This window comes from Myxocyprinus asiaticus, chromosome 39, assembly GCF_019703515.2.
Source record: "Myxocyprinus asiaticus isolate MX2 ecotype Aquarium Trade chromosome 39, UBuf_Myxa_2, whole genome shotgun sequence".
In the NCBI taxonomy this organism is placed as follows: Eukaryota; Metazoa; Chordata; class Actinopteri; order Cypriniformes; family Catostomidae; genus Myxocyprinus; species Myxocyprinus asiaticus.
The window spans coordinates 2,642,501-2,655,622 of NC_059382.1; the positions used below are offsets into that span (position 1 = coordinate 2,642,501).

Consider the following 13,122-nt stretch of genomic DNA (forward strand, 5'->3'; position numbering starts at 1 on the left):
TCTATTTTTTTTATTATTTTTTATTATTATTATTATCTCTCTCTTGTTGTTGTATTGTTTGTGCACTGGAAGCTTCTGTCACCATTAGAAATTCCTTGTATGTGTAAGCATACATGGCAATAAAGCTCATTCTGATTCTGCTTCTTCACTGACATAATAATGTCCTCATAGAGCCGCTCTGTATACATAATCACTGCTCACACAAACATTCAATGGAATGATATTTTCACACCAAGAGACCACAAACTAAACCCAATCAAGGGTCCCACAAAAGAAATAAGACACACACACACACACATAAATAAAAATAGGTCAAAATGAACACATATAGACATGAAAAACACACTATCTGTAATTCTTTTGTTCTACCTTAAGGGGGGGTAGCAGACTCTAAGCAAGCAGCACACACTTGACTCATATCATCATAATTGCAGTACAACTGAACGATTAGCAACGGCATAACAACCCCCCGGCAACCAAGAACCACTCAATTTTTTGTTTAGAAATGAATTCCCATTCCCATTCACTCTCATAGTGTGATACAAATTTAACAAGAAAAGAAATCTACAATAGCAAATAAAGTTAACCAAAGTCTGGGTGAGAGTAAAAAGGACTTTAAAAATACATAAAAGATATATATATATATATATATATATATATAACAAAAGCAAAAAATCATATACTTAGTAAATAAATGTATGGCAAAGAAAACCTGAGTCACAATCGACTGACTCAAAATGACAAAACAACTCCTAAACCAATAAAAATCCAACAGAAAGAGATGAAGATGGTCAATAGACTATAAATGATTTTTGAATTAAATAAAAGCACACACACACACACACACACATGCGTACAGACAGTGTAACACTTACCTGGTCCCTACTGGACTCCATGAGATACAGATCTGAGCTAGACCAGTCTGACTGATGTGATGAGACTTTCACCACACACTCACACACAAGCTGGTTTCCACTGACAGTAAATGCCCTTTTCTCTATATGTGAAGGCAGCTGTCATTTCATGACAAACTCAGCTCCTGTATGTAGTTTCACCAGGGGCGTAGATTCCAGGGGGGATCAAAACAAGCAAGTACAACCCCCCCCAATATTTATACCATGATCAGTGGATGCATGTAAATGCTTCATGCTGCAACCCTCCCAATGTTCAAGCCAAATCTACGCTCTTGGGTTTCACACACATGATCACTTAAATACATGCAATTAATGTAAAAGACACACGCTGCACAGCTCGCAGATGACACCGATCTCCCCACAGGAAGCTAGACCTGTTTGTGAGGCGTGAGACTTTTGATAAATGTTACAAAAATAACTGACTCACTCAAAGCCTTGATGTAGATAATAGAGCGATTTCCTAACAGCACGCTAACTTACCTCCTGACATGTGTGCGCTGCAGGGTTATTATAGTTTAAAAAAAGTTATTTTGTTTTATTTTGATTTCAATTTGTGTGTGTGTGTGTGTGTGTGTGTGAGGGGTTAGTTTTCACCATGACAATATACAGTATGTGCATTTCATTTTGTGCAGCACTTTTAGCACGGTGGACTTCTAGAAAGTCTTGTTAAAACATCTCACTATTTTTACTTTATTTTTGTCTTCTAACAATGTGCAACAGTGTGTGTACATGCATCACAGGAGATTTGTCATTTTTTGTCATTAAAGTTCCCACACAGTGTCATTTTCAGCACATTTTTGTAGTGTAACCACAGAAGGTGGAGTCTTCCTGTGAACACATACACACACACACACACACGCACACACACTTCACAATGCAGACATCATTTTCACTTTTGATATAGAACACAACCATAAACTGCATGTAAAACTCTTTGATCAATTACTGTTCTAATTACAGTGTGGGTTTGCACATGTCGTCTATTCATGACGGTTGTCTAAAAGTGGTTTTGGTTGGAATTAAAAGAAGCTGTGGAACACTACATATACATGTATTGATAGTACAGTGTAATGATTTTCAAGCTTTTTATAAACCATAAAACATGAGGAGTCAAAGCATGTCAGCTGACAGCTTATTTTGGACTGAAAGAGAGATTTCAGAATCTACACAAATGCACAAGAATACTGCAGAATATACAGTTTCAGTGCATGAATATACAGCAATACATTCTACAGGAATTAAATACTATAGGGTTATTATATGTCAAATCGACCAAGTTTCAGAAACATCATCCGCTTGAATTTTTTTATTTTGTTAATGCTTTTTCTGAAGTAGATAAATGTAGATAAAAGCCAAAATATTAAATGTCATGGATCAATATTTATTGAGTAATCCATTATTTTGTAGAGGGGGTCAAAAAAAGCATTTTCATTGAGCAAAACTTCAGGTCAAAAAATAACCTTAGTAAGGTGGCAATGTCATTATTTTATTTTACACAGAGATAGGGAAGTCTATTACTAAAATCAGTTCAGCACCACTTGTTGCATTATATGGCAATGGTGTGAGTCCAAAAATAGGAGGTGAAAAAAAGCACTTTTTTGTGTTGCTTTTCCAAAGTTTAAGTGCCTATACATCTTAATATCCTCTTAGATTTACTTAGGAGTGGTGGTGGTGTAGTGGACTAAAGCACTGAACTGGTAAGCAAAAGGTTGTTGGTTCAATCCCCACAGCCACCACCATTGTGTCCTTGAGCAACGCACTTAACTCCAGGTTGCTCCAGGGGGATTGTCCCTGTAATAAGGGCACTGTAAGTCACTTTGGATAAAAGTGTCAGCCAAATGCATAAACGTAAATGTAGATTCTGGTTCTGAACAAACTTTACTTTTCGTATCTTAATTTTTAGGGTTAAATCCCAAAGATACACTATATTGCCAAAAGTATTCGCTCATCTGCCTTTAGACGCATATGAATTTAAGTGACATCCCATTCTTAATCCATAGGGTTTAATATGACATCAGCCCACCCTTTGCAGCTATAACAGCTTCAACTCTTCTGGGAAGGCTTTCCACAAGGTTTAGGAGTGTGTTTATGGGAATTTCTGACCATTCTTCCAGAAGCGCATTTGTGAGGTCAGACACTGATGTTGGACGAGAAGGCCTGGCTCGCAGTCTTCGCTCTAATTCACCCCAAAGGTGCTCTATCGGGTTGAGGTCAGGACTCTGTGCAGGCCAGTCAAGTTCTTCCACACCAAACTCGCTCATCCATGTCTTTATGGACCTTGCTTTTTGCACTGGTGCGCAATCATGTTGGAACAGGAAGGGGCCATCCCCAAACTGTTCCCACAAAGTTGGGAGCATGGAATTGTCCAAAATCTCTTGGTATGCTGAAGCATTCAGAGTTCCTTTCACTGGAACTAAGGGGCCAAGCCCAGCTCCTGAAAAACAACCCCACACCATAATCCCCCCTCCACCAAACTTCACAGTTGGCACAATGCAGTCAGACAAGTACCGTTCTCCTGGCAACCGCCAAACCCAGACTCGTCCATCAGATTGCCAGATGGAGAAGCGTGATTCGTCACTCCAGAGAACGCATCTCCACTGCTCTAGAGTCCAGTGGCGGCGTGCTTTACACCAATGCATCCGACGCTTTGCATTGCACTTGGTGATGTATGGCTTGGATGCAGCTGCTCGGCCATGGAAACCCATTCCATGAAGCTCTCTACGCACTGTTCTTGAGCTAATCTGAAGGCCACATGAACTTTGGAGGTCTGTAGCGATTGACTCTGCAGAAAGTTGGCGACCTCTGCGCACTATGCGCCTCAGCATCCGCTGACCCCGCTCTGTCATTTTATGTGGCCTACCACTTCGTGGCTCAGTTGCTGTCATTCCCAATCGCTTCCACTTTGTTATAATACCACTGACAGTTGACTGTGGAATATTTAGTAGCAAGGAAATTTCATGACTGGACTTGTTGCACAGGTGACATCCTATCACAGTACCACGCTGGAATTCACTGAGCTCCTGAGAGCGGCCCATTCTTTCACAAATGTTTGTAGAAGCAGTCTGCATGCCTAGGTGCTTCATTTTATACACCTGTGGCCATGGAAGTGATTGGAACACCTGAATTCAATTATTTGGATGGGTGAGCGAATACTTTTGGCAATATAGTGTATGTGGCTCATTCTGAATGGTCGAAAACCAAATGTGGGTCACATGGTAGAAAGCTAGATTTTCTTGTCCAACAAAACAAATGTCTGAAGCAAAAATAATGTTGAAACTACAAATGTACCTTTATTTATTCACTTAAAAACAATATATCAAAATCTCAATCTTCGAGAGTCCAAAAATACATTTTCTTAAGAATAAGTGACTCATGTGGCTCTGCAATATTTATATCTATGTTTTGGATATCAGAAAAGTACAATTGCAATGCTCTAGACAGTAAAACAATTATCCAAATAAAAAAATAAAAATTGAGCAGGGGACCTTGGGTTTGAGTTGACATGGAATTCTCATATAGGAATAAGAGTAATTTTGCAGGGATGTCAGTGATATTGCATGAATATAGTGTACAGTAATACTGCAGAATTAACAGCAGCAATATTTTTTTTTTTTACAGGAATAGTGCAATAATATCAGCAATATTGCAGGAATATCACTAATAGTGAATTGTATTACAGTAATACTGCATTTGTATACACTGTCAAAAGTGGTAACATGCAGTTGATACCTTAATGAATCATTTCTACCTGATCTCATGATACGGGATTAACTGTAATTCTGCAAGTCTATCGTATTACTGCAGGACTGTCTGCTGACCTTCAAGAGAGCCTATAGATTTACAGCGGTGACACTGATCTGTCTGTCTGACGGATCGAACATTTCTGCGTGTGTTTAGATCACAGCTGACAATGCAGGAGTATTTAACTGTTTGATTATTTTCACTCTTTGCTGAGATTTGATGGTCTCAAAGATGCTTTAGAGTGAAACGTGAGCTGAACTCAGAAACAAATGTTCTAGAATCACCGTCATTGAAGCGCCCACGGTCAAACGTGACCTTTTAACAGACGGACGCCTGCGGTTACTGTAGCGCCCCGTTAGAACGACCCCTTTCATCTCACCTCTGTGTGATCAGACTCAAAGAGCTGGTGACCGATTTAAACTGTGACCCTTTGAGAATTCACCCTAGAGTAGCATTTAAATGAACAGAAAACACATTCACTCACCCTCGTGTTGTTTCAAACCCATATGAATTTCTTCTGTGGAACACAAAAGGAAATAATAGGTAGTATGTTAGTGTCAGTCACCATTCACTTTTATTACATCTTTTTTCCATACAATAAAAGTGAATGGTGACTGAGGCTAACATTCTGACTAACATTTCCTTTTATGTTCCATGAAAGAAAGAAAGTCATACAGAGACAACCACTACATATGCAGAGTCAACTATAACTATAAGTAAGCCATTTGTCCTGTAGGTTGGCGCTTTCAAAATATTGCTCCGTTTGTTTGAGCATCCCAACCAGGGTATGAAGGAGCACCCGCCACCCAAATGCAGGTAATTCTAGCGCAGGTTTAGTGGCACTCTGCCGCACATGCATGCAGCACAAGCGTTCACACAAAAAGGAAAATTCTCTCATCATGACTTACTTTCTTCTGCAGAACACAAATGAAGATTTTTACAAGAATATTTCAGCTCTGTAGGCAAGTGAATGGTGACCAGGTCTTCGAAGCTCCAAAAAGCACATAAAGGTAATCAAGTGTAATCAAGCTTAAAATTATGTTCATATCAAGAGACTGCAATGGCAAGACGCACGGTGAAAAAGAAGTTACATTTTGGTTTGTTTTTACCCAAAACTGATTGGCTCACTTCAGAAGACATGGATTAAACCACTGGAGTCGTATGGATTACTTTTATGCTGCCTTTATGTGCTTTTTGGAGCTTCAAAGTTTAGGTCACATGTTTTGTGAGACCTACAGAGCTGAGATATTCTTCTAAAAATCTTCATTTGTGTTCAGCAGAAGAAAGTCACACACATCTGGGATGGCATGAGGGTGAGTAAATGATGAAATAATTTTCATTTTCAGGTGAACTATCCCTTTAAGAATAGAGCCCAATCTGTGAATACTGCAAATGACCTCGGACTACCTCAGGAGTTCCTCTGAGTTAAGTTCACTTTATTTCTACAAAGTATTTTAAATTTTTGCATTGTAAATACAAATCTCTGCAGGTTATTTTTACATTGCCTAAATTAAATTATTGCACAGCGTTCAGGAATACTCTATTCTGATAGGTAAATGGCGCCATCTAGTGGTCTGATATCTTTGAGTAACAACCGCACATCCGGGGATTTAGACATATCAGACCGCTCATCAGGGTATTGCCAGTCATCTTTCCTGCTTCTCAGATAACTGTGTGATCTCTACAAGTAAACTAATCAAATAATTTCAACTCAAATCAATGCTTCATGTGCATTTATTTATTTCGCAAGTAGTCTTGTAATAAAATGCATAATGAGCAGTCAGACAGAAAACAGATGCAAACTGGAGGTGGATTTTAGCTGTTAAGCGATTTATTCTCACGTACATCATTTCAATGCAAATCAATATTTTATGTCCATTTATGTATATATTTACATTTATTCATGTGTCCTTAGAAAAGCCCTTATAATAAATCCATCTCGGACAGACTGACAAGTGTAATTGCAATATAAATTGCTGTGGACTGTAGGCCAACAACCGGCTTCAGTTCAATAATATGGAAATAAACAATATATTGCATTCTAAAGCCACTTTTTGTACAGTCTTATCATACTTTACTCATCACCTATTTAAATATAATTCTTTATAATAATTTTATAATTGGCCTTTTTCTGCAAATATTGCTATATGTGATGAAATGCGATTAATCCGATTAATTAGTCAGCAGCACATCATGTAATTAATTTGATTAAACGTTTTAATCTATTGACAGCTGTATATATATATATTGAATCCTGTAAAATGTATATGCGATACATCGATGCGATATATCGAATCATGACATATGTATCGCAATACGTATCGTATTGTGAGGTGGCTGGTGATATCCAGCCCTACTGGAAACACACACACACACACACACACACACACACACACACACACACAAACAAACACTGAGACTTTATTAGTGAAGACAAGGTGATTTTCATACTAAGAAAATTACTTTAGCTATACCATAACCCTAAACATAACTCCTCACACATACCTGTTGACGTCATTATATTTAAAAAGGAATAACAATGGTATCTGGGCATGAAATAAAGAAACCACTGTTAAGTTTTGTAAGGGATGGGCTTTTGTTAAATGCACAGCAAAGGTCCACATTGGACAGACATTGACAGCTTATGGCTTAAATGCATCGTTATTACAGAGTTATGGATGCTATCTGTACAATTATGATAAATAAGGGATTTATTTCAAGCAGTATTTGAAGCTTTCAGAATTTGCATCTAGTGTAGGTTAATACAAAGTACCACTGTTAAGTGTAAGAACAATAACTGTAATTACTATGGTATTATGGCAGAAACTATCGTTATTACTTGTTGGACATTTTTTGTTGCAATGTAACAGTTGCAATTTAACTATGTTGCATTTGGATCCTCACAGATTCCGCACGAACTGTTACAATGAAACACTGGGTCTGCATTTACAATGTTGCATTTCGATGCTCATTGATTCCAATCGAACTGTGTTTTAAATGTAACATTCGCATCCAAACAGCCGGACGCACGCGCGCAGTGTCGCACGTCACAGACCCGCGCGGTACCGTTATGTTGTGCACGCGCTCGGCTCGGCTGCCGGTGTCGGTCGGTACCGGAGGGTCTGGACACGCAGGAAATGTCGCGGATGTCGGACGGGCCGCTAGTCAGACACGCTTTTTTCTGTGCAAATAAAAACCACATACACTTAAATGTTTTATTTACCTTGCTCCGGATCTGCCCGGACGTGGAGACCTTCCGGATGAGTTTCTGCGGGGATCCGTGCTCCTGCTCCGGCTCACTGTCCGACGATTCGGCCTCCACAGCAGCCGCACCGACAGCCGCCGCCATCCTGCGCTCCGCTGCAGGCCCCGGCATTCACACACACATACAGAGACTTGTTGCAGCGGGCACCGGGGGTCTCACAGCGCCGCCACACGGACAGGACTGAACACAACAACTGGGAGAGAGAGAGAGAGAGAGCGAGAGCGAGAGAGAGAGAGAGAGAGCGAGAGCGAGAGAGAGGGGAGACAAGAGACGAAGAGCGGCACCCATCGGCCAGAGGAGCTGTACCAACTGTCCCTTTTAATAAAAAATTAAATTAATAATGACATTTAATATACGGAAGCCCTGAAACGCAAGGTGAAAAAAAAAAAAAAAACATTTCACAGGGTGAAAATTTTTTTTTTTTTATGTTTCTTGTGCCTTCCTAAACCTAAAATTCTCCAAAAAAAAAAAAAAATTCCCCCTCAGGCAAAAAAACAAAACAAAAAGAATTATTTGCAATTCAATGTGAATTTTTTTTTTCTCTCTCTCTATTAAAAAAAAATAATAATAAAATAAAAAAAAATACATTTTCACAGAATTTTTTTTCTATCTGAATTTTATTTGAATATCTGATGCCAGCATTAAATGTGTTGTTAAAGGCATTTTTTATTAGCACATTAATTAGCATATTAAAACTCCCAACACGTCATCATAAATGTAAAACCAAAAATATCAAGCCATTGTTTTGGCCAACACATTTAAAACGTGACAATTTGCCGTGACACTATATATATATATATATATATATATATATATATACCACTAAGAATAAATGCAGTTTCAAACATCTATTCAATGTATTTTTATGTGTCATTGACAAATATTGTTGTCTGAGATGATAAAAATTATCTTTCAAAAAATCTAGTTTAAAATAGACGTGTCAAGTTTGTAGAAATGTACTCTGTGTGTCCATGTTGGTTTCATAAATTAAACAGAAAAACATTTATAGCTTTTTCTCTTTTTGTCATCTTGGACTTACAGTGACACCTAGTGGTGTGGATGCAGCATCATTCAAAATCAATAGTTTCCAGTTACAGACGTCATTGTAGAAATTCACAATCAGCCATGATTAATTTAATCCAGGAGTGAAAGTGTCCAATAACAAGACGGTTACTGAGATTAAGCGAGTGGTGTTCAGCTGGTCATGTGATTCCAAAATGGCAGCCCCCATGAGGGCACCCCTGCCCCATGTAGAATAAAACAGCTTTTATAAGGTTACTGATATGACAATCTCATCTCATGTGAGTGCACATGATTTTATACATATGTTTCAAAATTACAGTTCACTGATTCTTGATCATACAAAAGTCATCTTTATGCTAAAGATAAAGAAATTCATAATAATAAAAATACTGGAAAAGTTCAATCTAAATGAAATGTGTATACTCAGGACATTTATTACTTATGTTTTAAATGCATGCTCTATACTTGGAAGCACATGTAATTTAAGGTGTCCTCAGCAAGAGGTCACAATGTTAAACTGCCTAACTGAGTGTTTAAAAATGCAACACATTTATAAATATAAATATCAAATGAAAGAAAGGGATCTGTAAGATATCAAACAATACTTTAAATTATATTTTTCATCAAAAAAAAAAAAGAAATGCCTATCAAAGTTGTCCTCACTTTGCATCATCTCTGTCCGATTTGTTTATAATCCTGAATAAATCAGACAATGCCATGTTCAGCTATAACTCTGAGGACCTGTTTCGCACTTCCTGCTCATGATGGATGTAACAGTAGGACACGTGGTCTGGTAAGATTTATATTAACTCCTTTACTGAACACCATTATTAGATCATTAAGGACTTTACACTCTTGTTGGATGGATCAAATTAAAAAAGCTTGCTTTTTGTGTGTCTGATGGGGTTGATACAGATGACAGTAATTTTGAGTTATGAAGTGGAAAAAAAATAGCATTAAAAAAATAACCTTACATGGTTCGTTAGCTGAGACCTTTGTCTACTAATATATCCATTTCAAATTAATTTAGTATTAAAAAATAAAAACTCAGATTTTTAACATGTTTTGTCCCTTATCTCAAGAATCAGTGAATTAATTTTTTTTAGGAGTAAAACTTTTTTAAAGGGGAAAAAATTACTGAGTGGTGAAACCAAGTGAAAGGTTTAAAATATGCCCCTCGCTCCTTGAACACACGTGTGTAGGCCTTCACAACTTAATCATTCATTTCAAAAAAGTTGTACAAAATTTCAAGGTAAAAATATTTTTGATAGGTTTAATTTTGAATCTCAGAAATTAAGAATTTTCTCAGGTAACTCCATTTGACCTAAAAAAAAAAAAAATAAATAATTTTTTTTTTTGTTTGTTTTTTTTTTTTTTTTTTTACATTTTTGATAAAAATGTTAAAATATATTTTTTTTTTCTTCACACATTCTTGAGGCTCTAAAGAGGTTTTCTCTGTTTTAGATTATTTTTTTTTTTTACCTTAAAATCCAGATAAAAAAAATCTTAACTTAATGAACAAAGAAACTGAAAACAAGTAAAAGTTTCGTGTGAATTGTCAATTTTTTTAATCACTTAGATCCGAGTTTTTTAAAGTGTCGTGTCACTGAACAATCTTCGAAACATAACTAGGTTAATATTATAAAAATCTAAGCATATGGCATAAAAATTACACAATACAATTTAATACCACATAAGAACTTTTTTATGAAATGTTTCGAAATCAAATAGAAATGTCTGTAAACTGTAAATGAATAACTTTTAAACATCAACTGCAGTGTTTTAGATATAAATGCCACTAGAAGGTAGATTCTTGTGGGGGTGTTTAGGGCAGATCCATGTGGTTGAGTGTCATGTGTTTATTAAAGAGATTGATGGATGTGTAGATTGAATAAGCTGTGGACATAATAGGACAATAACGCTTACAACAGCCTGAAACTAAATATCAAATGGCAGCTGACATGAAATACTTTGTGTGCTGTTAATGTATTTAATGTAGTAAATGTACTATAACTACAGACATACTGAATGTCTGCTCTTGTAGAGTTAAGGGGAGCAGGTACACAGCACATTCAGTAATAACAGAATTATAAAGGCAGTAAATATAGAATTGCAAAAGAATGAAAACACAAGGACAGTAAAACAGGGTCACGAGCGGGGCGGAGGACCGTCAATGGCTTTGTTTGTCCAGTTTCACATCTTGTCAATACACACACTACTTCTCATTAGAATATAATCACTCTAAACAATGTACCACGATGGCAGAATGATCTACTCACCCTCATGCTGCTCCAAATCCTGTATGACTTTCTTTTGTGCAACTCAACAGATGTAAAGAATGAGGGCCTCAGTCACATTCACTTTCTTTGCATCTTTTGTGTTTAACTAGAAGTCATACATTAACTGAGTAAATGATGATAGAAATGATTCTTTCAGTGTTGTGTCACTGATTCTCTGTTATAGTTATAATTTGCTGAGCAACTCTGAAACTTTATATTGCGGTGCTTCTTATGTTACCATCTGTATCACTGATGTTTAACTCATTTGCTTTATCATTTGGATAAACACTTCTGCTAAAAGTACACATATACTATTTCATGAAAACACATTGTCGTCTTTGACGAATGCACACGCCTTTTTCTGCAATTCACTCTTTTACACTACCATGTGATAAGGACTAAACTATGAAGGAAACTGAGCAACCTTTAATGCTTACTGTGTGTTTACACAATTATATTTATTATTCATACACCTCTAAATGTTTTCATGTTCTCTATCATTTGGAAATGAGACTGAATCTGACAGAATATAAACTTATTTGTGCTGTATATACAAACTATAACTATTGTCTAAACTACTTGCATAATTACTACTAGACTAGTTTCGCATTTGTCCAAACAAAAAATTAAAGGAATATAGTTCACACAAAAATGTCATATGTCATTCTGTACCTGTGTAACTGACTTTCTTTTTTCCACAGAACACAAAAGAATGTTTTCAAAATGTTAACATTGCTCTTTTCCGGGGGTCTGGGTAGCTCAGTGAGTATTGACGCTGACTATCACCCCTGGAGTCGTGAGTTCGAATCCAGGGCATGCTGAGTGACTCCAGCCAGGTCTCCTAAGCAACCAAATTGGCCCGGTTGCTAGGGAGAGTAGAATTTGGAATGCCCAATTCCCAAGTCCTCGTGGTGGCGTAGTGACTCGCCTCAATCTGGGTGGCGGAGGAATAATCTCAGTTGCCTCCACGTCTGAGACCGTCAATCCACGAATCTTATCACGTGGCTTGTTGAGCGCGTTACCGTGGAGACATAGCGCATGTGGAGGCTTCACGCTATTCTCCACGGCATCCACAACTCGCCACGCGACCCACCGAGAGCGAACCACATTATAGTGACCACAAGGAGGTTACCCCATGTGACTCTACCCTCCCTAGCAACCGGGCCAATTTGGTTGCTTAGGAGACCTGGCTGGAGTCACTCAGCACACGTTCCTCTTTTTCTTTAAAAAAAAAAAAAAAAAAAAAGCAAAAATCTGGGTTACAGTGAGGCACTTACAATAGAAGTCAATGAAGCCAATTTTTGAACATTAAAACACTTGCGGTTTCAAAAGTATAGACACAAGACATAAACAATGTGTGTAAACATGATTTTAGGGAGATACAATCACTTACCGCATCTGTGTAATATCCAGTTTTACAACTTCACTACCATGATGATGTAATGTCAACAAACCCTAAAATGACTGTAAAAATTACAATTTAAACAGCTTTACAGCTCAAATAATACATGAGTTTTAACAGAAGAATTCATGTAAGTGCTTTTATAAAATTATAAGCTTCACATTTCTGCCTTTAAACCCTCCAAAAATTGGCCCCATTGACTTCCATTGTAAGTGTCTCACTGGAACACAGATATTTTGCTTATTTTAAAGAAAAAGAGGGATGAGTTGAAAATGAATTTTTGTGGTAAGCAACATTATGCCACAAATGCTGTCGATTGAGCTTAACTTGTTTTGAACCCGGAATCTTTTTTATAACATATACATTAAGAAGTGATATTTAACAAGACAATGCATTTAAGTTTTTATGCATGTTATGGTTTTTAGATGTAAAAAGTATGATTTTACTGTATAATTAATGGTAAATATATATGTTATGTTTAACAAGAGAATACATGCA

At 37.1% G+C, this 13,122-nt stretch overlaps 1 protein-coding gene across 4 annotated transcripts in view; it reads right to left on the reverse strand.

The window, feature by feature from the left end:
- LOC127429919 (diacylglycerol kinase delta-like) overlaps positions 1-8,107 on the reverse strand; it is a 55,123-nt gene extending 47,016 nt beyond the window's left edge. For 2 of the 4 annotated variants that reach the window (XM_051679279.1, XM_051679280.1), the window contains exon 1: positions 7,879-8,107. In XM_051679279.1, coding sequence (XP_051535239.1) covers positions 7,879-8,031 — 153 coding nt within the window. In that variant the 5' untranslated portion in view covers positions 8,032-8,107. Of the gene's footprint in view, positions 1-875; positions 1,217-7,878 lie in introns of those variants that run through there. The other 2 variants (XM_051679282.1, XM_051679281.1) reach the window with 2 other exon arrangements.
- Positions 8,108-13,122: the final 5,015 nt, after the last annotated feature.